Source organism: Haliotis rubra, unplaced genomic scaffold (assembly GCF_003918875.1).
Source record: "Haliotis rubra isolate DU_JTF1 unplaced genomic scaffold, ASM391887v1 Scf6, whole genome shotgun sequence".
In the NCBI taxonomy this organism is placed as follows: Eukaryota; Metazoa; Mollusca; class Gastropoda; order Lepetellida; family Haliotidae; genus Haliotis; species Haliotis rubra.
Genome location: NW_025767301.1, coordinates 875,825 through 899,319, shown reverse-complemented (window position 1 = coordinate 899,319; position 23,495 = coordinate 875,825). Strand labels below are relative to the sequence as shown.

General features: G+C 39.9%; 2 protein-coding genes across 2 annotated transcripts in view; both read right to left on the bottom strand.

Moving 5' to 3' along the window:
* Positions 1 to 1,141: 1,141 nt before the first annotated feature.
* Positions 1,142 to 11,719, bottom strand: LOC124255383 (cartilage acidic protein 1-like). Its single transcript, XM_046689277.1, is given in 12 exon segments — positions 1,142 to 1,614; positions 2,569 to 3,018; positions 4,513 to 4,732; positions 5,427 to 5,539; positions 5,542 to 5,571; positions 5,890 to 6,048; positions 6,570 to 6,689; positions 7,269 to 7,396; positions 7,652 to 7,790; positions 7,954 to 8,057; positions 9,258 to 9,462; positions 11,681 to 11,719. Coding segments are annotated over 11 exon segments (1,719 nt in total). The 5' UTR covers positions 9,455 to 9,462; positions 11,681 to 11,719; the 3' UTR covers positions 1,142 to 1,555.
* A 6,874-nt stretch (positions 11,720 to 18,593) lies between these two features.
* The window catches only part of LOC124255341 (pleckstrin homology domain-containing family D member 1-like), a 75,721-nt gene continuing 70,819 nt past the window's right edge, over positions 18,594 to 23,495 (bottom strand). Inside the window, exon 14 of the mRNA XM_046689236.1 lies at positions 18,594 to 21,162. Within this exon, the coding sequence (XP_046545192.1) occupies positions 20,987 to 21,162 (176 nt within the window). The 3' untranslated portion in view covers positions 18,594 to 20,986. The remainder of the gene's footprint in view (positions 21,163 to 23,495) is intronic.

Here is a 23,495-nt window from a genome sequence, read left to right as displayed (position 1 = left end):
AGAATATACATAGAACTCCTCCGAGTTAAAATAGAAGGAAATAATACACTGCGATTCGAATAGGCTCACCCCATATTTAGATGAGAGGACGTATGAGGCCCCACCATGACAGAGATATGAATGACGAACATATGTATTAACATTATGTTTATTTACAACATAAATGTGATATAATTAACATCTTATACAAAAGATAGAATATATCTGAAAGGCAATATACGTTTCTGCTTTGTTTAACGCCGCACTCAGCAATATTCCAGCTATATGACGGCGGTCTGTAAATAATCGAGTCAGGAGCAGGCAATCTAGAGATTGACTTCATGAGCATCGATCTATGCAACTGAGATATGCTGACACTCGTTAACCACGCTATCGAGCTTGACCACCCAATCCCGTAAGTCACCTCTTAGGAACAAGCAGGGGATGCTGAAGATCAATTCTAACCTGGATCTGCAAGGTACTGCAAGCAAAAGTGACTGCTAGTGAAAGTGACTGCGGTTTGACATGGGATCCCCGTCTGGTACACAAGTGCACGATCCTGATGTAGCCATCTTCCAATGCCAAGTGTATCTCCATCCGTCCATATACCCATGATCCACTCGTCACATTAATTTAATTATAAGCTTAATTCGAATGACAGTACAACTTAAAATGCCGTCCAATGAGCTTACACACGAATAACATGTGGTATATTAACGTGGCGACGTCTATTCTGGAAGGATGCCATGTTGGGAATGTGCCCAGGATACATCCCAGAAGGAATAAGTACAATATAACACCCGTGATAACCGAGGATGAGTCTTTGTTTTGTTTTTGTTTTGTTTGTTTGTTGTTTAACGCCACACTCAGCAATTTCCCAGCTATGTCACGGCGGTCTGTAAATAATTGAGTTTGGACCAGACAATCCAGTGATGAACATCAATCTACTTAACTGGGATACGATGACATGTGTCAACCAAGTCAGTGAGCCTGAATACCCGCTCCCGTTAGTCGCCTCTTACGACAAGCATTGGTTGGGGCGGTGGGGTAGCCTAGTGGTTAAAGCGTTGGCTCGTCACGCCAAAGACCCGGGTTCGATTCCCCAAATGGGTACAATGTGTGAAGCCCATTTCTGGTGTCCCCCGCCGTGATATTGCTGGAATATTGCTAAAAGCGGCGTAAAACTAAACTCAGTCAGTCAGCATTGGTTGCTGAAGACCAATCCTGACCCGGATCACGTGATAACCGAGGATGAGTCTGTGTTGAGAGCTTCTATGTCATTGGAAAATAATACAATAATGCGAATAAAATGCTGACGTAAACACCTCCAAGTTTTTTTGTCAGCAGCAGCAGTGTAGTTTGAAAACAGCCGAGGTCGGATGTACTTACTCTTTGTTCAAGGTTCTGCTTGAATGGAACAAGAAAAGGACCGTATGACTAAACCCCATTGTATCTCAAACATGATGGCGTGAGAGTGATGCCATCATGACTAAGTACCCATGGAGATGACACGTCAACAGAGCGTATCCTGGCTGAGAGAGGGTATGCTCGGTACAGCTGCACCAAACATCGGACGTCACCGGAGGATGTGGGAAAGTACGAGAAATACCAAGGTTGAAACAATACCCACACAACCTGAAAAAGAAGAGTCACCTGAATTTGACCTGTGCTTGAATGAAAGAAAGAGTTGTATGAATATGAACATATGTCAAAATTGATAATTATGAGAGACTTAATACTTCTTAATACTTAATACTTCTTAATACTTAATACTTCTTTCTCTAAAAAGCGTTTCAAAATTGAAAAACTCATGTTGCACTCGGTAATTTTCCAGCCTGTGTATAATTCAGTCTGGATCAGACAATCCAGTGATTGATATTACGAGCACCAATAGACGCCAAGGTACGATGCCATGTATTCACTGAGCCTGACTACCTTTGTCCACTCAGTCACATAGGACAAGCATTGATTGATAAAAATCAATTCTAACGTTCCTGGCAGCTTCTAATGATTTTCCAAACCGACTTTCTTATCTTTTCCTGCTGTATTTTGATTCATTAAATAATGACTTTCTAAGAGAATTCATTGAAGTTTATGATTTATTCATGGTTTCCTTGAATGATTTAGAGAACAAGAAACGATGTTTCCATGCCTTGGATGCACTGTAAATCGTGATTTCACAAAGAACACTAGGAAACTCCATCAAGTATAACCTTTACCAAAGAGCGAGTAAGTATTGTTTTAGGTCGTTTGTAGTAAGATTCCTGTAATATCACGGCGGGGGACGCCAGAAATGGGCTGGACACATTGTACCCATGTAGAAACTCGGATCTTTGGCGTGACCAACGAACACTCTAACCACTAGGCTACCCCTCTGCTCCTTTACCAAAGAGTATGGAGTGAGTGAGTGAGTATGGTTTTACGCCGCTTTTGGCAATATTCCCGTATTATCACTGCGGGGGCCAGCAGAAATGGCTTCACACTTTGTACCCATGGGGACTCGGATCTTCGGCGAACGCTTTAACCACTAAGCTACCCCACCGCCGGTTTACCAAAGCGTATGGACACAAACAATGACAAAGCGGTTACCTTTTGTCCCTTCGTTGACAGTGTCTTCTTCCTTTCTTCCGGAATCTGGTCTCGGAACTGTATCCAGGAAACCAGAATATCCTATCTTGTGGAACCTATTGACAAGCGTCCAACCCATCGTCTTGGTAACAACGTTGCCATCGGACCATAGTACGCTGACCTCTTCTGGATAGGAGACACCAAGACCGAAATGGGCAACAGGTTCCATTTGACAGAGATAACCTGATCCCCCATCGATGACTCTGCTCAACCGGGTGCCATCCGTCAGCGTGACAGTTACCTTAGCACCTCGTGCAGGAGCCCCTGTTCTAGTGAGGGGCATGATCCGGATCCACATGTTTCCTTCCCCGGGCTGCACGTGGTAAAGCTCTAGAGGCTGTTCCGTGCTTTCTCCGTGCGACACGAGCATCTCGAGACGACCGTCGCCGTCAAGGTCAGTGACTGATGCACCTGTAGAAGCACGTGTTAAGGCGTTTCCGGTTAGTATGCTGTTGCATATAACCATCAGTTGCGTTGTGGACAAGACCGGAGTAACACGAAGGCAGGTTGTATTCTACTTAAAATTCTACGGAAAGATTGATGTCTTTTCAATGCGCCATGTTCTAAAGGATGTATGGAAGCATGTATTAATTAAATTAAATTACAAATTATTACAAATTAAATCGACAATTTTAGGTATAACATACCTTTGAACAGTATTATGATTACATAATCAGGTACATGTTAAAAACTATTAAAGTGAATCCAAAAGTAACACAGGTCTTAAAACAGGTACTGGAATTCATACCCACAATCGGATGTAAAGTCTATCCCAGCGCCTAAACGACAGTGCCATCTGAACCATTTCAAAGATAGTAAATTGCCGGTCAAAGGAAAGGGACCGCCTCCGTGGTGTAGTGGATAGAGCGTCCGTCCAGAGAGCGGAAGGTCGCGGGTTCGATCCCCGACCGCGTCATACCAAAAGACGTTAAAATATGGTACATGTTGGTCCCTGCCTGGCGCTCGGCATTGATGGGTACAACAAGGACTGGTCGGCTCGGAGTCAGTATAATGTGTCTGAGTGGGGTATTGGCATGGTATCTCATTGGGCTAGCACTATAAAACCAGCTTAAGTCTGGGCTAGTACAAGCAGCCGCACATACACATACACACGCATGCACGTCGTCATATGAGCGAAATATTCTCAAGCACGACGTTAAACCAAATTTCACCTCACCTCAAAGAGAAGGACACACTTCGATTTGACCAAAGAAATGATCAGAAGGTGACTAGAATATAAACAGTAAGCGAAACACTGCAAACGTAAAGCCTTAAACACAATGCTGTCAACCGAACTGAATGCATTACCATTTAATTACTCGTCTTGGTTGTATTATGTTAAGCCTCTATCAAATATTAGACCGCCTCCGTGGTGTAATGGTTAGAGCGTCCGCCCAGAGTGCGGAAGGTCGCGGGTTCGATCCCCGACCGCCTCATACCAAAAGACGTTAAAATATGGTACTTCTTAGTCCCTGCCTGGCGCTCGGCATTAATGGGAACAACAAGGACTGGTCGGCTCGGAGTCAGTATACTGTGTCTGAGTGGGGTATTCATGCTTCACTGCGGCATGGTATCTCAGTGGGCTAGCACTATAAAACCAGCTTCAGTCTGGGCTAGTACAAGCAGCCGCACATACTCATACACACGCATGCAAGTCGTCATATGAGCGAAATATTCTCCAGCGAGACGTTAAATCCAATTTCACCACACCCCCATCTATCAAATATTGGTGTTTACTTTGTTTAGCTCATCAGTTTATATACATAGTGGTACATCCACTTCTGGGTAATTTCTTCTTTCGAAAATTATTGTGAGAATTCAGTGGGTTTGTTTATATCATCCGAAATGCGGGAGAAAAGTTAATCCTGGCGGAGGCTATAGTATTCATTAAGTCAGTGCACCCACCTGTACCTCTCCCGTTCAACTCAAGGGCATCACCAACGTCAATATTTTGAATGTCCACACCAGCCCCGTTAGGTGTGACCCTGAACAACAAGTTGGGGGTCAAGGCAAACTGGTAGTAGATATTGTTGAGGAACACTTCGAGAATACCGTCGTTGTCAAAGTCGGCCGCTATAAGGGTCCTGACTGGGGATGACCTCGCGAACTCCCGGCTTGCGGCGTTCTGTAAACACGTGAATACAGCTAATGGTTTGAAGTGTCTTCGATGCTTCATCCGTGAATTTCGGAATTATTCATCAACCGTACAGTGAGTGAGTTTAGTTACACGCCGCATGGCGGCGGGGTAGCCTAGTGGTTAAGGCGTTCGCTCGCCACGCTGGAGACCCGGGTTCGATTCCCCACATGGGCACAATGTGTGAAGCCTATATCTGGTGTTCTCCGCCGTGTTATTGCTGGAATATTGCTAAAAGCGGCGTAAAACCAGTTTCACTCACTCTCTCAACCGTACAGAACAGATTCAAAGGAGCACGGGGTACGTAAATTTTAAAATATCATTACTGTTCACAAATGATTTCGTTTATAATGTGGACGCCATTTAAGTTGCAAGACAATGTGACAGTGCGTGAGTGAGGCATGTTTAACAGTGTCTGAGATACAAGTATCATCACGTCACAGCTGACAGTAAGGGCATAGTGTCATATCACATAGGTCAAACCGATTAAATCGCAGTAATGTATTGTTCCGTTCTTTGAGACCAATAAATAGAGAGAGTGAAAACGGTGTTATTGAGTAATCCATTTGGGTCGTCGAACAAACAAACTTTTCATTTACGTTTGGTTATAATGTAAGCTAATGCGTGGATGACATCATTTTTTCAACTTTTGATTTTTTTCTGTAATGTCATGATCTGCTCCTACCTCAAACCGCACATCACTGCCGTTTTTCCGCTGTAGATAAAGTCTGTTTGGCCCTATCCAGTTTCCATACACAATATCAAGCAGACCGTCATTGTTGAAATCCGCAAGTGCTACCCGCGGCCATTTTCGTCACGATCAGCAATACCTGATGGCAAGAATATTACAAGAACTGTTAACATAGGTCAAACATGTATAAAGGACAAAGAAGTATGTGCAGCTAAGCCGGGCACTGAATGCCCACAATGGCCGACAGAGGTGTGGATTGGTTGGCCAACTGATCCAGATTTAAGTAAAACCTCAACTTCTATGTTCGTTCATAACGTCTCTTAGACAAAAGCAGTATAGACCTCCAAATCCAGAAACTCAACTGATCCAAACATCTGCTTCAAAGTCCGAGTCTGAAAGAAGAACTGTACGGACCTTCAAATCCAGAAACCAGAGAATGCGTGTCTATGGTCATCACCTGAGATGCCGGCTACGTCCTGGTATGTCCCATCCCCTCTGTTCTTGAAGAGTGCGTTGTCCCCTCGGTTGTTGACCTCTGAATTCCCCTCGTTAACAAAGAAGATGTCGGACAAACCATCATCACCTAGGATCGGACCAACAACGATGGCCTGTCCACCTGTCAACAAGTATATGTGTATTGTCTTATGTCATACATTACTATATTGTCCATTACACCGCGCCAAAAGAGGTTGGCAAAATTGCAATAGTCAATCAAGTGACAAAGTCCATTTGTCAGTTTATTTTTGAACTGTAAGGTGTGGAATTCAGGGTGTAGTGTCGCTAGCACAAATATGTTAATGACGTCATAGGTTAATGTGTATGACGTACCACATCGTATCGATCGAGACGACCATTAGATCCAGGGAGCGGTGCGGCCGTCACGCACTTTGCTACCAGTCAGCTGTGTATTTGAAACCCATAAAGATTAAAGGGTGTTAAAGATCATATACAACGCTTTGTTCTTCCCTTGCAATACTTGACTTCACGATACCATATATTCTGGCGACGAGGATAAACTGGCGAAACACGAAGATAATCAACGATAAACAATCAATGTTATCTTCATCTTTCTTCGTGGAGTTTGATCGTTGATCTTCTGGTTGGACGATATGTTTCAACTCAGAGATGAGTACTGACCAGTGCTGATGTTTATCCCAGCATCACCGCCCACGTTGCAGATGACCACGCGACCGGAGGAGACATCGTTGTCAGGGCTTGACTCGTTCATCTCGATCAGGGCAAACTCACCCACACCCACTGATAAGGAAAGTGAGTGACTTAAGCATACAGCGGAACAGTATTTTGTCAGTATTTCAAGACCCTTGTTCGTAATGTACATATGAATCCAAAGTTACAGTCAGTCTTCACCTTTATAACTTCGGTGAAACCAAACATTTACCACCGTAATGAAACAGACTTTTACCGCTTTGGTGAAATCCATCTTTACCACTTTGGTGAAACCCGTCTTTACCACATTGGTGAAACCCATCTTTCGTTTACCACTTTGGTGAAACCCATCTTTTACCACTATGTTTTTGAAACCCGTCTTTACCACTTTGGTGAAACCCATCTTTACCACTTTGGTGAAACCCATCTTTCTTTACCACAATGGTGAAACCCGTCTTTTCCACATTGGTGAAACCCATCTTTACCACTTTGGTGAAACCCATCTTTACCACTTTGCTGAAATCCATCTTAACCGCTTGGTGAAATCCACGATCACAGACATGGTGTTTACAAACCAAAAACCATAATCAGGACGAATCTTAGATTCGATCATGGAGTGGAGCAAAGGATTCAATGTTGCACACATAGGCTATGGTGCCCTCTACTCACACCTGCTGTAGGTTGCCAGAAGAAAGCCATATTTCCCCGTCCCCTTCCTGTCCACACAGGCCACAGAACGTCCAGCAAACATGTGGGACATACCGGAGTTTACAGTGTCACTATACAAGTCTTCATAGCTGAAACATGATACAATAACACCCAGCATGAGAATAACACGCTACACTCACCAGAAAATACTTGCTTGATAGGTGAAACAGTGACGTCATGATTCGTGGCCCGCATCAACGACTGAGATTGAACGATACAAACTTTGCTGTCATGAATAACACTTATTTTATATTCGAAAAAAATCATACTCTTGTTATGCATTGTTCAATCTGTACGTATTGCCTAGAAAGAAACAATTGAAAGATGCAGAATTATGTATGTACCGTCCATTCCTGAACTTGAAGAGCTTGTCCTTGTAACTCTTGGAGCCCCAGTATTGATCGTTAGTATTGAGGAAGTAAATCTCCTCCCTGCCGTCGAGGTCGCCGTCCAAGTCACAAGCAACTACACCGATGGCTTGGCCTTCAGAAAACGATAATCGGAGATGTTTCAAAGAAATAAAATTAGTCTCAGTGTGATAGTGAACATGGAAACAAAAATTCTTGGAGTGCTAACACATCACCAACATCGGGTAATTCTTGGATTGGTCGGCTGATAAAAAATACTCACCTTCCTTGTCACTCACCTTCCTTGTCACTCAGATTGGTGAATCGGCTGTCAGTCTCAACCAGGTTGATGTACTTCCGAGTCATGTGATCATACTTGAAAACCATATTTGGGCCATTAAACCTAAAGAAAACATGTTTAGACATATTGTAATGTTATGCTACACAAGGACGAAGACTGGAATACCGTTAAAATCAAGGCAAAATACCTAAAATTTGATTAGATCAGTCGCTAAGGCTATCGTTTATTGGCACACTGACAAAGATGTGTTTTGTAAACACCTGCCTCTGATCATGGGTTGATTTGCGGTCAAAAGACATAGAAAACACAGGGGTCACATGAACAGTTTGCAGATAACAATAAAATCGAAACAGCAGTGTCACACAAGGCGATCTATGCATATTTGAATCGTAATATCGTATTTGATGAAATCCGGCAAATTTAAAGCGTAAATCCAACAGGCGCAAGTGCTGGCATCATATGCCAGAAAAGTTGTAAATTCTGTCCTTTGGTTGAGATCAATGTGTTTGTTTCTTGTTTTACGCCGCAATAGTATTCCATCTGTACGACGTCGGTTTGTACATAATTGAGACTTGACCAGACAAACCGTCATGATCATCGATCGATACAATTGGGATACGATCATAAGCATCAACTAGTGAGTGAGTTTAGTTTTACGCCGCACTCAGCAATATTCCAGCTATATGGCGGCGGTCTGAAAATAGTCGAGTCTGGACCAGACAATCCAGTGATCACTTCTTTGAGTGGCATTTTAGAAGTTGGAAGTCAGATAGAACAAGTATATATGAATGACAACTTCTTTTATTCTAGAGCATGACATTTCGATACAGGTTCTTGTATCGTTTTCAATGACAACCTCTTTTATTCTAGAGCACGACGTTTCGATACAGGTTCTTGTATCGTTTTCAAGTATGAAATTTTACTTGAAAACGATACAAGAACCTGTATCGAAACGTCGTGCTCTAGAATAAAAGAAGTTGCATCCATATATACTTGCTCAATCCAGTGATCAACAACATGAGCATCGATCTGCGCAATTGGGAAGCGATGACATGTGTCAACCAAGCCAGAGAGCCTGACCACCCGATTCCGTTAGTCTCCTCTTACCACAAGCATGGGTTACTGAAGGTACATTTTTTTATCAGTTTAAGTCCACCCGACAAGCATGAATGGCTGAAGATCAATTCTAACCCGCATCTCCACGGGTCTTGTAACTACTACTACTATTACTACTACTACTACTACTACTACTACTACTACTACTACTACTACTACTGCGATTTCAGCTACAATTTCAGTTACCCAGCTACAATCCACTCCATCTCTCCATCACCATCGACGTCGCTAACCGCAACTCCGTAGTTGAGCTGTGTGGTGTCGTAGTCGGCGAACAGTTCTGGCGTCTTTCTGATGAACATAGGCTCTGTCTGGGTAGAACACAATATGGCGGCAAGGAGCTGGTAACCAACCACTGTGACCATCTCGAGACAAGTCTTCATCCAGGACACTAAGTTATGTTAAGAAGTAACACGTCAATAGCATCTTCATAATTGTCCTTTTGCAGTCATTTGCAAAATGTATAACTAGCTATAGAAGATACTTAATCAAAGATTTAATTATTTTCCTTTGATACTAGCATATCAAAACATTAGGGGTGGGTATTGCAGGGAATTTTCATATTGCGATATATTGCGATGCGAAAGCATGTATTGCGGTATGTATTGCAATATATTGCATGAAGTATTTTTAAACAAAAAAATACTTATAATCGAGGTAATGCTTGATTTATAGAGCAAAAACACAACCAAATTACCATGCTTGATTAAGCTTTAAAAACAACTTTTAATCATGATAAAATAAAAAGGTGAATAATATTTGGCACAAATGAACAAAGGAAATACCTGAAGATTTCCGAGTGTTACGAAGTTTTCCGAATGCAAGTCAAAATACCGGTCATGTCTGAACCGGTAAATACCGGTATACCGGTAAACCGGTTATATTGCGCCGCCCTACAAAACATGTAAATCTGAATAACGTCTATATAGAGTGCTTGATTGATAGTTGTTTAACGCAATATTCCAGCTATATGGCGGCTATCTGTAATTGATAGTCTGGGCCGGACAATCCAGTGATCATCGGCATGAGTATCGATCTACGCAATTGGGAACCGATGATATGTGTCAACCAAATCACCGAGCCTGACAACCCGATCCCGTTAGTCGCCTCTTACGACAAGCATGGGTTACTGAAGACCAATTCTAACCCGGATCTTCCTCTGTGATCTATATGGATGTCGACAGTACGATATGGATTGCGGAATGGTACTTGAGTACGTGTTCAATTATATCACTGCGTGGCTCAGTGTACGAAGAAAGTGACTTAACCTACATCTTGCACTGGTGAAATCAAGGACGGGCGTAGAACCGACAAATCAGGGGTCAATCTCATATAAATCTACTCCGATACGATAACCCTATGCGTGAAGCCCTGTGAACACTGGCGTCGGGTGATCTTTATGGTCAGACAATCAGCGTTAAGGTTTCTTAGTGCTAGGTTCGAGTGAGCAACCATATTTGATTTCTGCATCTCAAAGACGAATTAAACGACAAGTATAAAGCGCCATTATAGTTGCAAATCCTTTATACAGACGGTCGTTTCTGAGCGCCCTCTGAGATGAACACCAAAAAGGGAGTAGCATGGAAAGAAAAATGTGTGTTCTTTGTTGTCTTAAATTTGTACAAATCGAAATTTCCGAATCGTGGATGCTTTAAATGAAGCCGAATCGTTTTAGGAAGCTGGCAGCTGATCGACTGAAGTCCCTATCCAGCCTTCATTTAGATTTGCGACTAACGGGATCGGGTGGTCAGGCTCGCCGACTTGGTTGACACATGTCATCGCTTCCCAATTGTTCAGATCGATGCTCATGCTGTTGATCACTGGATTGTCTGGTCCACACTCGATTATTTACAGATCGCGCCATATAGCTGGAATATTGCTGAGTGCGGCGTAAAACTAAACTCACTCACTCATTTAGATTTGGAGGTCAAAACGTCCCAGGGAATTCTGGTTCAGCATACGTCTCTAGAACTCTGGGTATACTGTATACAAAACAACATTAGCGCTGCCGTAGATCAGTGTTAAGGTACTGGCTTCATGATCACCATTGGGCTCAGATCGGTCTTTTACAACGGCACCCTGATTCAGTCGTAATGAGGATTGGTTGACAACAATGTCCTACCAAGCCTATGATTACCCAGTGATGATGTTAACTTATGCTTCCATTCACCATTTTTGCCAGGCTGCCGTGATGTAAATGTAATATTTCTTACAGACCAGGGTATAAAACGTTTATTTTAGTATTATAGTTTTTTGTTTGTAAGTGTATTGCAGACATTACAACCACAGTGTTTCTCATGTCTATTGATAGTGATTAGTGAAGATACACGTCTAAAAATGTCATATCGAAAGATAAAATGAACGAAAAATCCTACTGAATAATAGTGCAACATAGTCAACAAACGACCCCACGGTATCAGCAAAGAAGGGCGACGTGAACTTAAAACACGTAATGCTTTGTTGTTCATATTCAAATCAACGTCATTTACAAACCATAACGTTATAATTAACCTCTCCTCGTGCTAACATCTCACATTCGAACATTTTTTCTGTCAAATTATCAGTACGATTAACTTAAAATAAATGCACATTCATCAGAAATCACTCACCTTCAGGCAACTCGTACCACTGGCTCTCCTGACCGACCACTGTCTGTTGGCGACCCTGATCGCCTGGTATATATCGCTCCTAGCGCAATCAATATTGGCACTGTGTGACTTTACCTTGCCTGATGAAAGTAGTGAAATATGTATGACTGTATCAGAACAGAACTAGCCTAGATCCAAAGTCGGTGCTACCAAAATCATCAATAAGTTTGAAGGAATTGTTCCTTGCTTTCGTTGAAATTTCCGATTTCTTTCATTTAAAGATATTTCCTATGACGACTTCTGAGCCACAATTTAGAATAATCCGCAAAATAACTGATTAAAGTGTTAAATATGAACGAAACCTGCATCAGTGATGATCCATTGTAATCAAATATAGATCTGTACATGGCTGTCATCGTTGTACCCTTGGAAGATAACGGTAAAAATCGATGAGTAGTTGTGAGGGAGGGAATCATCTCTGTATCAGGAGTCTGGGCTACCTATGGAAGTGGTTCGAGCGTTATTTTCTGTTTGTTCCAGACCTCTTTGCAAAGACGGTCCCTTTTTCATTATTTTTACTTTATTATAGTTTAATGAAAAACTCGAATACGCGAAGTAAGTGGCGTCAGTTGTCAAATGCAGTCTTCTGCTACAACATAAATTATGTGCAATTAATAATCAAACTTTGATTAACACTAAGATTAACAGTTCCTGAATTTAATTTAAATATGTGTGTGACTTACGCCTAAAAAGAATTTGCTCTCTCACCACTGTAGTGAGTGAGTGTGTCGGGTTTTTTATGTCACTTTTTAGACACCAGAAATGGGCTTCAGACATTGCACTCATGTAGGGAATCGAACCCTGGCCTTGTAGTGGGCGACGAGCGAACGCTTTAACCACTGGCTTGACTCAGCTCTGATATTTCAGTTGTACCATGGAGTGGGGTCTCAAAGGTTTTCGGCTTCGATGATGTTAGTAACATGAATGGGAAATGGTGGTAATAAACCTTTCATCATATTAGCGGATCTGTGAATCGAACCTACGAACAGTCGAGCCGGATCATGGCACTGCTAAAGGAGGCAACTCGTTTTCGACCACTGTGTCGCCCGTTTCTCAGCATGTTTAGCCTTGAAATTCAGATACATATGTATATGAATGTATATATACAAGAGGGTATCATAAAGTTTTGAGCCTAGCATATATATATGTGACTGAAATGTTGCGGTAGGTTTAAATTTGCTCAACATAATCCCCTTGCAGTTAACTTGCTTATACAATGTCTTCTTCAGTTCAATCGTGTTTATAGTGCAGTCGTGATTTCGTTGTAGGTGATTCAAACAATGACTTTGTACCTGGCACCTTATTCGCCCTTCCTATAATGAGTGAGTGAGTGAGTGAATAAGGTTGTATGCTGCTTTCAGAAACATCACGACTGGGTGTCACATAATGCTTATGCGGTAATACCTGTAATCCGTTTTAGGTGTGTACAAACTCATACAGGCAGTATGTTACAGTAAGTATCCCAATATATGAACCTCAAGTTGACTGTAAACAGGGTAAGTAAATAGTACCTAAAATCAAATCCTTTAACAAATCAGCATTCATGATGAAATGCATCTTACAATTGTATGACGGGGCAGCATCTAGCGATATCCTAATATGTCATAGGATTTGATATCCTAATATGTCATAGGATTTGATATGCTAGTATGTTATAGGATTTGATATGCTAATGTGTTATAGGATTTGATATGCTAATATGTTATAGGATTTGATATGCTAGTATGTTATAGGATTTGATATGCTAGTATGTTATAGGATTTGATATGCTAATATGTTATAGGATTTGATATGCTAATATGTTATAGGATTTGATATGCTAATATGTTATAGGATTTGATATGCTAATATGTTATAGGATTTGATATGCTAATTGTTATAGGATTTGATATGCTAATTGTTATAGGATTTGATATGCTAATGTGTTATAGGATTTGATATGCTAATGTGTTAAAGCATTTGATATGCTAATTATGTTATAAGATTTGATATGCTAATATGTTAAAGCATTTGATATGCTAATATGTTATAGCATTTGACTCTTGGTAATACTTGTCCTGTTTGTCCAACTTTACGAACGGATGAGTGAGTGAGTTTAGTTTTATGCAGCTATTAGCAATATTCCAGCTATATCACGGCAGGGGACACGAGAAATGGGCTTCACACATTGTACCCATGTGGGGAATCGAACCCGGGTCTTCGGCGTGATGAACGAACGCTTTAACCACTACGCTACCCCACCGCCCCTACGAACGGATGAAGGAATCAAACCTTAAACACTTTGGTGGTGCTGACAAATAAACTGGATTCAAACCCCAGTCCAGATTTATGGTGTAGGTGTCTAACGTGTAAAGGGACAACTCTGTACACAGTATTGTGGTGACTTAGAAACTAGGATGCCCCAGAGTAGACTCTAATGCCATACCCAAGCAGGAGTTTTCGTCATTGTGAGCGAGTTTAGTTGTACCCCGCACTCAGCAATATTCCAGCTATATGAGGGTCGTCCTTGTGGTTTGGTAGACTGTCAGTTTACCTGGTCATGACGATGTAAACTATAGAAATATGCCTAAAAGTAAGATGTTCAGTGTATACATGTCCCACCTGACTACAGCTAACAACAGAAAAACAGACAAAAGACACACAATGACAAAAACAACACCAGTTTAATGTTTTTGCTTGATCTAGAACAATTTAACAATAATGTGGTCAAGGAATATGCAATACCTGCACAATGTGTCATCCAATTAACAATGGTCTGGAATAAAAACATACCAGTGTATTGGCAAAGTGAATAATCTCAAATTTGGCTGCTCAGAGGTTCCAGTTGCAGTCACGAGTCTCTAGCCTTCTTTAACACTGACTGAGTTTGGCTTTACGCCGCTTTTAGCAATATTCCAGCAACATCACTGCGGGGGACACCAGAAATAGGCTTCACACGTTGTACCCATGTGGGGATTCCCTTCTTTAACAAATTACTTTGTCTGATCTTTTACCATGTTCCCAAAAGAGTGGCTTCTAACTACAATTGCTTCAAAACAACATTAATAAACTTCCCTGACAAAGAAGTCAGCTTTTTTAGACATACAAACTGACCATATTGGAAGAATTAGATATTGGCATACTTCACAGAAGTTTAATTATTCATGAAAAGAAAACCCGGAATAATTTATTTCCCACATAATTTGAAACCTGAATATGTGTAGTACATACAATTAATTACCTCGAGGCAAAGAATGAGTATGGTGTTATGACGTTTATATCATTATCCCTGCAATATCACCCTGGGGAATCAAACCCCTGCATTCAGCATGACCAGGAAATGCTTTAACCACAAGGCTACCTCACCACTCTCAAGTGAAAGATATCTTGCTTCAGCTTGGGGGAAGAGATTTTAGACTGATGCCTTAATGAATAGTATTTGGTCAGTGGTTAAAAAAATCAGTAGTACATTCTGTGGAAAATACCCAAACATCAAACACATGTATTACTAGTGAATAAGAATTGACTGTTTGATGGTGTAGTAAATAAAATACTTTCATAATATACTATTTTCATATGGTTTGTCTTTTCTGTTTCTAGAACTGATGCTTGTGATGGTCAGTGAAGTACTATTTTCAACCACACAAATATTTACATGCTCAGTTTTAACAGAAATATTTGATAACATAGAGAGAGTATTACCAATAGGTGGGATGGACAATGAACAACAATTAACTCAGAACAAATGTGGCACCATTTTGAGAAAATCACAAATTGAAACCAACTACAGCACATTTAGGACATTTGTACAATCAGAGAAACTCTAAGCTGGGATCATCTTCAAGTGGCTGTGAAGTATTCAAGGGAGATAATCACAGGTCAGAAAATTAGAGTTCTCTTTCTTGACCCTGGTGGTCTAAACTTAATGATATGACAACAGCTTGAAAGACAATGTGTATGTGTAAAAATATCATACAAGTATCACATGTCTTGATCGTTAGTGCTAATGAATAACAGATTATACTATAGGTGTGCATAGACTGTTTGAAAAAATCTTGTCAACAGAATACATCAATTATTAGTTTCATCTATGTTCTATAAATTCAGCTGGTGGCATTGCAAGGTTAGAAACTTTAACTTTCCTTTTATATTGATCTTTGTTAATAGATTTAGAAAGAATGGACACCTTTATGTTAGCAACTGATGATGCAGGTGGTTGGTGAACTAATAAACCCTCAATGGCCCAGAAACATCCTCAATTACCAAAGGTAAACATTACTCTTACAAACAGATGTATTTAAATTTGGGGGCAATCAACAAGAGCCTGAAGAGACCTTATGATAGTCATCCTATAATTACATCTGTTCCATTAACAAGTCTCCAGATGATCAGTCATCTTCCCACTTGTCTTGTATCATATGAATTTGAATTAAATTTGAATTTATCTAATCCATTAAGTTCTTATGCTAATTTTTTCATATGTTTTTTCTCGGAGACATACTGAATGTATTTGACACAATGTAAGCTTATATGGGATACAAACTCATGCTCTTGGCATGATCTGCAACCTCCGCAACCACTGTGCTACCCGAATCGCCCTTTGAAATTAAATGAGTCAGTGAGTTCACATGTACTCACATCAGCAAAACCACAAAAGACAAAATGGATCCACATGTCTCTATCTCCATCTAAAAAATATGAACTACATACATGTATTTACATAAACCTTTTTACACACAGAAAACATATGTCTGTTCAAAATGGGTCAATATGTTGTGAAGAAAACAAAATTAAAATGTTCCTAGGGTAGTATGTAGTAAATTTCCAAAATTTATTCTTGAAGTAGAAACGAAATAAATGTAAAGGATAAACAATAATACTATATGGAAACTGGAACTGAAGATCTGAAGTGCAATACTTCCTAATGATTCCAAATACAATTACTGATGACAAGTTAAACATAACGAAATGGCAAATATTTTCTTAGAAAAAAGTTCCCTCAGAGCTATGGTACAAACATAAACAAGGGTTATACAAATCTGCAGATATAATTATTTGAATATGGTAATAGAAGATTGGTGAACAAACAAAATAATGCTGAAAGTATTTATGAAAAGTAAATATGCTGAAAACATTGTTGGAAAAAAGGAATGATGCTAGATATGAACAAATTACCTAAAATCTGCTCTAAAATATATTAATATACAGATATTATATTTATAACATTTTGTTAGGTCTGGGAGGAAGGAAACTCTGGAAGAACATGATGTAAACATGATCAGAATAACCAAGAGAAGGAGTGATGACACTGGAGTCTATCGACTTAGATTAATTAAATAAATAACCAAGTTGCAGACTTTACAAAGCCTGGAATATGGACAAATATACACTTTCCATTATTCCACCAAACAAAAATTAAATGTTCACCACAAAATAACAGTGCATAAACTAAAAATGTTCACATGGTGACATCATCAGGCAACAGTCTGATCAAAATGATAAAATATACCTTCTTAATCCCATCTACCCACAAGTGAACTGTTGTAAATATGCACACCAAAAATAATCAAAATTTCAGCTCTCTTTCACTTAATAAATAAATGATGAGGCAGTGAGAAAGTAGTTAGGTAAAACAAAATAGTGCCAAGAACTTTTCTAAGCCTTCCAATTTTGACAATCTTTTTCCATTGTGGGACCTGATACTTCTGGCTGAGTATATAACATACACAAACTTTACAACAGGAAATATCCTTAGGACAGCATCTGAGACATAATTCACAGATTTCACAAAACGTCTAACCTCAATACTTTTTTCCAGTCACTTCAGAATGAAGGCTCACAGAAAGGAGAAGATATTTATCACTCTTAGTTTGAACTAATGATGTGTCCTGACACTGACAAACAAACCTTCAAACAGAATTCTTGTACCAATTTGTGAAATATCATTTAAATCATCTTGTGATTAGGACTATTATTACTAACAGGACTGGCAACAGCAGTTTAAAGTCACACAGAACATATCTGTTCTACAAAACTGAACCCAAACATTGCACACCTTCCTCACGACACCTCTCTGAACTTATTTCACAACCAATTACCTTGACATAACTCAATTCAATGCTGAAAAATCTGGTCTAAATATACAGGCAAAAACCTCCAACAGACTTCATATTTTACATCTAGATATAAATATAATCAAATCAATTTAATTACATTCTGAGTTTATGATCTATATGTGGCAGAAGGAATGAAACACTGAAGCCTTCCCATCTTCCTCTCTCCACCACGTGATCGGGACTAGGCCGGGTTCTACTTACATATCTACATAGATGTCGTCATGGACGATCATGACTATTTACAGCAACTGTCTGGGACATCAACATTTAAATCACTTCACACTGACAATGTTTAACAGAACAAAAGTCACTTGAATGATAGGTGGGGCTTTGTCAGATTTGTGTAACTTGGCAGTTCAAAGTGTACCACGTCAAGTTCTTACACAGGCAAGCAAAATTCTTTTCCTCCATGCCTGTGTTAGAGAGTGACATTGGAAAACAAAACTGACTCAACTGCCAAACAAAATTTTACGTGAACATAGAGAACATCAACTGGTCTAGACAGAAAACCATTAAGAAACATTGAATCTAAATGTTGCCCTTACTTAACACGACAGAAAAAGATCATCTGATCTCCAGCAAGACAGTTTATACAGAAGATGGTACAGGGGAAACAAATATACATTCATCAACATCACAGCAGCTATATGAAGGCTTTAAACTGGACCATAACTGAAAAACACGAAGAATACTACAATCATCAACTGTTTTTTGGATCAAGTTTCAGGTTCATCCAAGGCATCTTCTGATTGTGTAGCAGTATTTCGAACTATCCTTTCTTGTCCTGGGGAATTAGAAGAGTTTTATTTGGATATAAAAGTTGATGAACCTCACCAACTGTAGGGATGATCTGACAGGAAGTGTTTTACCACATCATTTGCCTGCAGTAAGGGAATGAGTGCATTTGGTTTTATTCCCCTTTTTAACATTTACATTTATTACAAGGGACACCAGAAATGGCTTTTGTACCAATCTCAGGACTAAACCCACGGTTTGGGGGCCACAAGCAAATGCTTTACCCACTAAATAAATCATAAGGAAAAGCACTGTTGTGGATTAGTGAGCCATCTCTCTCATGGGTTATGTCCCCTGTGTTTCCACTTCAGTATTGATGATACTTCCCTGATCATGTTATCCTCACAACTGTTTCACATTACAAAACTGGACTGATGGAACGGGAGTCAGTGAGCGGGAAGTTGACTGCTCTAATACTCCAGCCACGGGGATGTACTTCATAAATACTATATCCTTTAAGTATTTGCTTGATATCAGAAGACTAATATCTGAAGCGCACAGAACAATTCATGCTTTACAAATCATGTATAAACAAGACACACCACTCATGATGTGCCATTCCGTATACACATCGACACTATCTCTCAGGACATAATTAATTTACTTGTACAGGTGACAGGCATAATGGGTGACATGGACACGTATGACTGAAACATAACTTGCACACACTTATGATTCCACATTGCACAATGTACAGACAACACGCATCTAGTGAGCAATGTATGTTGCACAGACAGGAGCCACAGGGGCAGCTGAGGGAAGTAGGTGTATGCATGTTTATTCAATGCCCTATGTCACATGGCCCTGTGTTTGGACACTGAGTATCTGATATGTATATTTCTGAAGACGACCACGGCAAGTCATTAGCAACATCACTTGAGGAAACTGCTTCCTATTCAGGGGCCCGTTTCACCTCGCGATCGTAGCGCTATGACTCTTGTAAGTCAATGTTAAAGCATGGGAGATACAATCACCTTAGCACTACAATCACTTTGTGAAATGTTGCCCTGAACACAATAATGTACCTGTTACAATGGCAGAGGGTCCTGACTGGGTTGGGGTAGAGGGTGTTAAATCAGTAGATATTCATGTTTTTGCTACCTATGTGAACATGTCTTGAATAGGTGTTTGAAACAATATGCAATAAATTTGAAAAGTCCCTTAAAATGTATGATTTTTTTACTTTAAATTGACACTAAGCAATCTTTATAGACATATTCTGTTACTTTAATATGATAACATTTGACACATCTTACGATGTTTATTTCAGTTGTTTTACACTCAAGAGTATACCCAATCAGGACCCTCTTGGTACCCTAGCTTAAACATGTAGACATTTAAAGACATAAGTGATTATCTAACAACCTATCTTTCAAAAACGTCTACCATCAACAAATAAAATCATGTTTGCTAGTGATAAAAAATACATCATATTCATAATGGAAGCAGATGAGGTCAAGTCAAGAACCTCAACACGACATGACCGAATAAGTTGTTCGTTTGCTCTATAAAAGAGGTCTTACGACAGGCATCACTCTTGGCTTCACAAAATGATCAACTGAACAGGAGCTGGGAATCATTAGAAATGTCACAGTAACTGATCCATCTGGCTCGTAAGATAACCTGTGCAGGCCTCCAATTGTCAAGGTGTGAACATGACTTGGGCAGTTAGAACATAGAAGAGAGACTCTGTACTGGGCTCAGCTGTTCCAGCCACAACTGCCAATCTTCCTCACCTGTTCCCTGTCCAATAGAGCATATGTAGCACTACGACAGTCGTACGTCTATGTTAAAGAATGGAAGTTTGGATCACCTGAGTGCAACAATTACTTTATGTAATGGGACACTCAAGAAATTGTTTGAGTCTCGATCTACCATCAGGGTGATGTCAGACCAGCCAGCACAAGGCTAAGAGACCCCTCAATTAAATATCTTTTCCCTTAACATACCATACTAGTACAACCCCCAGATTTCACTTACCTTCTATAATTTCAAATCTATAAACATGACAGGAAACATCCCTATAATTTTTTTTGACCTTCTATCATCCATTCACATAAAAGTCATACATATTCAAATATAGTTTCAGGAAATTAATAAGTTTCAGGTTAACGGTACTTACATGAAAACCGAATGATCTTACCATCTTGAAAAGTGAATTCTGAAAGTGAATACAGCATGATCATTCACTACGATTACCTACTTACACAACATACCGTACAGCTCAACCTAATCCTATTTCAGCACCAATAGCATACAGCCTCAATACAATCCACAAGACGAGAGAGAGACAGGTCTATCTTTGGACATGTTCAAGACATACTTCCTCATCACTGGACAGGGTTTAATGCTGTAGACATCTAGTCGTTAGTGAACATTACATGTGTTCTTCGTATAAAACAGAGTCCGAGGTTATTGGTTCTTTGTCGCTGAATAAGCGGTCCCTAGTGGACCTGTCAACGGAAGTTTGTGACCTTCTGATACCACTGGGTTTCGCACTGCTGGGTTTCGCACTGTCATCAGGCTTAAGGCACATCGTTAATGGGCGATTCCCCTGCAAAAGGAAAGAGATAATGTCATGATTACTATCTGTAACAGCAGAAAAGCTGAGTCACATAATTCTAATTAACAAAATCCAACTATACTGAATCAGAACATGACAAATGGGACAAAATGTGATGTCTTCATATTTAGGACTATAAATGGATTATTCTGAATTTAAATACAGTAACATATCTTCCAACATAATTGGCACCAATTCTAAGAGCATCACAATTGTAAGATCAAGTGGCCATAATATCCTAGTTTTAGTACATGGGACAAGAATCGGTATGAGTGAGTGTAAAGATAAAAGATTGTGACAAGGTTGTTGGAAGTGTTTGCTTGTGGACCGTGTTGATCTGGAATAAATCCTGAGACATGATGTGCCTATCATACACAGAACTGAGATACTGTCTTGAAGTGTTCTTTTCTTAATCCCTTGGCAGTTCAATACACTAGTCCCATCTTAATCCCTTGGCAGTTCAATACACTAGTCCCATCTCCAGGTCAGTGAATTCTGTTTTGTGGAAGGAGAAATCCTGGCTTGTACATAAGCAACCAATTCTTGGTGTTGCTCATTCAATCTCGAAACCATTTTTTTTTTTTTTTTTTTTTGACCTAAAGGAATTTATGGATGTCTTTTTTTTTTTTTTATTCAGTCAAATGTCACAGAAAACACATTTCACGAGTTACAGTATACATTTTCCAGATTCAAACATTTTTTAAAATTATGGTGGAAGCCTGTATTCTGCTGTTTTCTTTTCTTTTTTATCTCGCCTTATAACCTCTGAACCTGAGTTTCTTATCAATTTGAAAACTAGTGGTTGTCACTGGGGCAGATCTGGTGAACATCCTGGTACTGCAGCCATTGCAGCACTACTGGTGGGTATTTAAGGATTGTCCTGATGAAGGAGTCCTTCACACTGAAGTCCTGGGAAAACCACCATATTTTATGTCTGTTGATGATTTTGAAATCATAAAAATATAGATCCTGGCCATATCATCTGTCACTAGCCAACATTTGTGTGTGATTTACCCTTTAGAGTAAGACTGATGACTGCTCTGTAGTCAGTTTCAATCAAGGGAAGGGTATCGCAGAATATAAGCCAGCTGTTATCAAGTGACTTGATTGATGCACACCAAATTGTGGAAGGTATTCAATTGTTAAAGGGTGAATCCATTTAGATGGATATAACCAAGGCCCCTTTTCACAAAGCTTTCGTAAGCCTAAGATCTCGTAACTTTTCTTGTACCATTTGTACTTCCTATGCTACTTTTCTCGTAGCATTCGTACTTCCTATACTGTAGCATAGGTAGTATGAATACTACGAGAAAAGTTACGAGATCTTATGCTTACAAGAGCTTTGTGAAACAGGGCCCTGGGGCCTTATTCTCGAAACGTTCGTAGCCCTAAGAATTCTTAAGAATTCTTAACTGGGCTTGATCGTAGCCAATGTGTTAAGAATGGGCTTAAGAAGTTCTTAACACACTGGCTACGATCAAAGTTAAGAATTCTTAGGGCTATGAACGTTTCGAGAATAAGGGCCCTGGTTCTTATTGATGTCCCAGCTCTCATTTCCTCATATCATACGGTTTAAGCAGTGCCACTTAGAGGAGATACGATATTCCAGTTAACATACCTCAGTCTGGTGCCAATTATGTTGATTTTTGGTTCCTCAGACCAATAGGTCTCACTGGTATATATTCATATCTACTGATAACCATACACACACATGGTAGAACATATTGCAAAGACTATTTGACATGCATAGTTTCAGACATGCACATGCAGGTGTCTACACTTGGCCAGATGCATTTCATTGTTTCCAAAGAAACATTAGCGAGGTGGGGTTGAGGCAGATTTATCCACATAACAAATTGGCCTGGCATAAATGCACACAATCAACATAGTTTGCGTGAATTATCATGCTTCTTTATTCCATACAGAAGATGTCAGGTTATTTGTTTGTGGACCACAATGAAAATGCCTGGCTGTACTTTCAGATAATGTTATAACATGATCATGCAGGGTGCGATTTCACTATTTACAACCTACACCGAGGCATGTTCAAAATGGCTGGTGCACGTTACCTTCAGTAACAGGTTGCAACATCTTAGGGCTGTCATCATGTATTTTAATTGGGAAGTTAGTGGCTAGACTGACTGACTGAGTTTTGGTTTTACGCCGCTTTTAGCAATATTCAAGACATCACGAACATTTGCCCATGTATTCGAACCCGGTCTTCGGCGCGTCAGTAACGCTTTAAAAGGGCTACCCCAATCGCCCGTTAGTGGTATTGAAAAAGACTATGTTAAATCCTGCATTTGTGTACTCATTAATCAGT